Here is a 5,000-nt window from a genome sequence, read left to right as displayed (position 1 = left end):
TATCGCAATAAAATCATGAGTTTAGCCAGAGTCAGAGCTCGTTATCGGCTGTCTTAAGTGAGTCTTTTTCTCATCTTGACGTTCCGATAAAACCAAACTCGTTTAATATTCTCGTAGGTTGTCAGTCGAGCCTCATGCAGATAGTGAAGTTCATTGACGTGAACAACCACTTGCGATCTCTCCAACCTTAAACTGATTGGGACTGGGACTGACAGTTCCCTGCCTAGTGAACCGGCACAGATATTTCTACCACGATAGGGAAGAGAAGGGAAAAAAGTGGAGAGAATTTGCCGCGGAACTTCAGGCTAGTCTTGCAAATAACGACCGTGCAAATTAGCTTTTGCGAAATCGTATAATCTACGACTAAAAACTCGACACGTTTGTCTTTAGATGTGAGACGTCGTCGGACCCGTAGTCTTTTCAAAGTCTTTTCAAAGTCATCTAGTGTACGGTAGGCGTTATCAGATGTTTCCAGACTCTCGGCTCTGCCAGGGTTCTGGGTCCCCTGTCGTCTGCCGAGCGGGAGCGGCGGTCTCACCGGATGCACGTCTCTCTTTTCTCCTCAGCTCATAATTGGTTTTGAGTCCGGGATCGTGGTGCTGTGGGACCTGAAATCAAAGAAGGCGGACTCTCGCTACACCTATGACGAGGTAGGCGCAGCTTTACCCACAATGCATTTCAGGGCCTCTCCCTCTGATCTGGGGGGTGTGTGTGTGTGTGTGTGTGTGTGTGTGTGCGTGTGTGTGTGTCTGTGTGTGAAAATATAAAAAGAGGCATCAAATATTCACGAGCCGCTTGGTATAAATAGATGTGTGATATAATGTGTGTGTGTCAGGTGTGTGTGTGTGTGTGTGTGTGTGTTTGATCCCGGTATCTATTGTTTGCTTTTGAGAGATGACTTAAAAGGGATTTGAGTCTCTTGAGGACTAGGAGTGCACTGGAGTTGACGTGTCTCATGTCTTAAACATGTCGGCTCTGATGCAATCTACTGAAGGCAGACACACACACACACACACACACACACGCACACACACACACACACACACAGCCAGCTGATTGCATCTCTGGAGGTAGAACTCTGGAGGAGCTCCATCTGTTTGAATCCATTGTGGGGAATTTGAGTTTGGATTCTCAGCAGAGAGTGAGATGTTCTGAACAGCCTCTGTGGAGACCTGCCTCCAGTATGGAGCTGTTTCAGCTGGTATAGATGTGTTGATATCCTAGAATGTTCCGCTATGTCAGGTGATATAGATGTGTTGATATCCTAGAATGTTCCGCTATGTCAGGTGGTATAGGTGTGTTGATATCGTAGAATGTTCCACTATGTCAGGTGATATAGATGTGTTGATATCGTAGAATGTTCCACTATGTCAGGTGATATAGATGTGTTGATATCGTAGAATGTTCCACTATGTCAGGTGATATAGGTGTGTTGATATTGTAGAATATTTCACTGTCAGGTGATATAAGTGTGTTGATATTGTAGAATATTTCACTGTCAGGTGATATAGGTGTGTTGATATCGTAGAATGTTCCACTATGTCAGGTGATATAGATGTGTTGATATCCTAGAATGTTCCACTATGTCAGGTGGTATAGGTGTGTTGATATCCTAGAATGTTCCACTATGTCAGGTGGTATAGGTGTGTTGATATCGTAGAATGTTCCACTATGTCAGGTGATATAGGTGTGTTGATATCCTAGAATGTTCCACTATGTCAGGTGATATAGGTGTGTTGATATCGTAGTATGTTCCACTATGTCAGGTGGTATAGGTGTGTTGATATCCTAGAATGTTCCACTATGTCAGGTGATATAGGTGTGTTGATATCGTAGAATGGTTCACTATGTCAGGTGATATAGGTGTGTTGATATCCTAGAATGTTCCGCTATGTCAGGTGATATAGGTGTGTTGATATCGTAGAATGGTTCACTATGTCAGGTGATATAGGTGTGTTGATATCGTAGAATGGTTCACTATGTCAGGTGATATAGATGTGTTGATATCCTAGAATGTTCCACTATGTCAGGTGATATAGGTGTGTTGATATTGTAGAATGTTCCACTATGTCAGGTGATATAGGTGTGTTGATATCGTATAATGTTCCACTATGTCAGGTGATATAGGTGTGTTGATATCGTAGAATGTTCCACTATGTCAGGTGATATAGGTGTGTTGATATCGTAGAATGTTCCACTATGTCAGGTGATATAGGTGTGTTGATATCCTAGAATGTTCCACTATGTCAGGTGATATAGGTGTGTTGATATCCTAGAATGTTCCACTATGTCAGGTGATATAGGTGTGTTGATATCGTAGAATGTTCCACTATGTCAGGTGATATAGGTGTGTTGATATCGTAGAATGTTCCACTATGTCAGGTGATATAGGTGTGTTGATATCGTAGAATGTTCCACTATGTCAGGTGATATAGGTGTGTTGATATCCTAGAATGTTCCACTATGTCAGGTGATATAGGTGTGTTGATATCGTAGAATGTTCCACTATGTCAGGTGATATAGGTGTGTTGATATCGTAGAATGTTCCACTATGTCAGGTGATATAGATGTGTTGATATTGTAGAATATTTCCCTATGTCAGGTGATATAGGTGTGTTGATATCGTAGAATGTTCCACTATGTCAGGTGATATAGGTGTGTTGATATTGTAGAATTTTGCCCTATGTCAGTTGATATGAGTGTGTTGATATAGCAGAATATTGCTCTGTCAGTTGATATACAGTAGGTGTGTTGACATTGTAGAATATTGTTCTATATCAGTTGATATCAGTGTGTTGATATAGCAGAATATTTCCCTTTCTATAGATTCATATGGCATGACAAGAGGCTTAGACAGAAAATGAAAACATTACAGCAACCCTACCTAACCCTACCTAACCCTAACCCTACCTAACCCTAACCCTAACCCTAACCCTAACCCTATACCGTGATCGGGCACTGATGACCTTCCAACAGCTACAGTCGCAACTCAGTATCCCTTGACAACACTATCATGTTTTCCTCCAGATGCACCATTTTGTCAGTTTAGATTTCACTTCCTCCTGACTCAGTCAAGTACAAAGACGTAGAGAGGTTCCTTATTGACCCAAACGGTATCACTCATTTGATTTCCGCCTTCTAGCACTGATGTACTCCCTCAGCCGAGGCGATATTACAAGCATCTCTCAGAAGGGGGAGAGAGATTTTGGTACTGAGTATATTGAAGATGATTGGCAGGAGGCCATTAAAGTGTTTAGATCCACATTTACATGTACAGTAACAGCCTGAGAGAGACACGGTATAAAATACGACACCGCCTGCATATAACTCCCTACACACTAAATAAGATGGACCACCAGGACTCACCCCTGTGTAATAAGTGTCAAAGAGAGACTGAAATGTATTACCGTTATTTTGGGGAATGTAAATTGGTTAAAAGATTCTGGGGTATAGTTTCCCAGGAGATGAGAGGCATCTTTCGGGTAAAGATAAAGAGAGACCCAGGCTTTTACGTTGAAGAGAGACCCAGGGCTTTACGTTGAAGAGAGACCCAGGCCTTTACGTTGAAGAGAGACCCAGGCCTTTACGTTAAAGAGAGACCCAGGCCTTTACGTTGAAGAGAGACCCAGGCCTTTACGTTGAAGAGAGACCCAGGCCTTTACGTTGAAGAGAGACCCAGGCCTTTACGTTGAAGAGATACCCAGGCCTTTACGTTGAAGAGAGACCCAGGCCTTTACGTTGAAGAGAGACCCAGGCCTTTACGTTGAAGAGAGACCCAGGTCTTTACGTTGAAGAGAGACCCAGGCCTTTACGTTGAAGAGAGACCCAGGCCTTTACGTTGAAGAGAGACCCAGGCCTTTACGTTGAAGAGAGACCCAGGTCTTTACGTTGAAGAGAGACCCAGGCCTTTACGTTGAAGAGAGACCCAGGTCTTTACGTTGAAGAGAGACCCAGGTCTTTATGTTGAAGAGAGACCCAGGCCTTTACGTTGAAGAGAGACCCAGACCTTTACGTTGAAGAGAGACAACATCCTCCCCTCTGAGGAGATAACTAACTCGTTTACAGTTCAAACTGTGTGACACTTTACAGTTATTGGCCAGACAATGTATTTCCATTAACTAGATCAAGGATAAGCCACCTACTGACACATTATGTTACAGGGAGATGGTCGGGGTCCCTCATGAAAGAATTAGTGCAGTTCTGAAGGATAATGATAGGTCCTTTACCGAAATGTGGTCTCCTGTACTTGACTACCTACCTGGAGGATTGACTCAGCCGTCGCTGAAGGACCAATGTTCTTTGTAATGGTCTCAGCCACCTTCAATAGACTCATAAGTGTCTTTCTCTTGTATCCTGAGGCTTAAATATTGCCGTTTCAGTGTTTCAGTTCAACTCAATTCTACTTCTTGTATTACTGTGTACTATTGTGACATGTGAAGGATGATGTGGCTGTTTGGGTCTACTGTATATGGCTACAGTAATCAACGACATGCGTGTATTCAGGACTATATGATGAAAAGCTTCTGCTCAAGGTCAAGGTGAGAGAAACGGGCGCTCAGCCAGGAGTGGTTTTTGTTTTTTATTGAGTATGGTTGGAGGGCACTTTTATTCATACTTTTATTGGATGTTTATTTGATTTGTCTGTATATATATAGATGTGTTGATATTGTAGAATATTGCGCTATGTCAGGTGATATAGATGTGTTGATATTGTAGAATATTGCACTATGTTAGGTGATATAGATGTGTTGATATTGTAGAATATTGCACTATGTTAGGTGATATTGGTGTGAATGTTATACAACCACACAAGGGTTCATTATAACAAACTTCCCTGCAGCTGAATGCATTCTAGTTCTGGTTTAAGACCCTTGTATGTTTTCCAGTAACAATACAGTAGACATTATGTCTTATGAGCTTTATCCTCCTATTACTAGTATTTAGAACTGTACTTAGACTGATAGAGACTGGGACTGACTGGGACTGGGACTGATCAGTAT

At 42.3% G+C, this 5,000-nt stretch overlaps 1 protein-coding gene across 2 annotated transcripts in view; it reads left to right on the top strand.

Annotated features, from left to right (window-relative positions):
* The window catches only part of stxbp5a (syntaxin binding protein 5a (tomosyn)), a gene marked incomplete at both ends in the record, with an annotated part of 103,968 nt that overhangs the window by 56,826 nt on the left and 42,142 nt on the right, over window positions 1–5,000 (top strand). For both annotated transcript variants that reach the window (XM_084453635.1, XM_084453634.1), the window contains one exon: window positions 567–650. In XM_084453635.1, the coding sequence (XP_084309761.1) occupies window positions 567–650 (84 nt within the window). The remainder of the gene's footprint in view (window positions 1–566; window positions 651–5,000) is intronic.

Source organism: Borostomias antarcticus (genome assembly GCF_949987555.1).
Source record: "Borostomias antarcticus genome assembly, chromosome: 19".
In the NCBI taxonomy this organism is placed as follows: domain Eukaryota; kingdom Metazoa; phylum Chordata; class Actinopteri; order Stomiiformes; family Stomiidae; genus Borostomias; species Borostomias antarcticus.
Note: the sequence above shows the minus strand (reverse complement) of the source record. Positions and strands in the feature narration are given on the sequence as shown.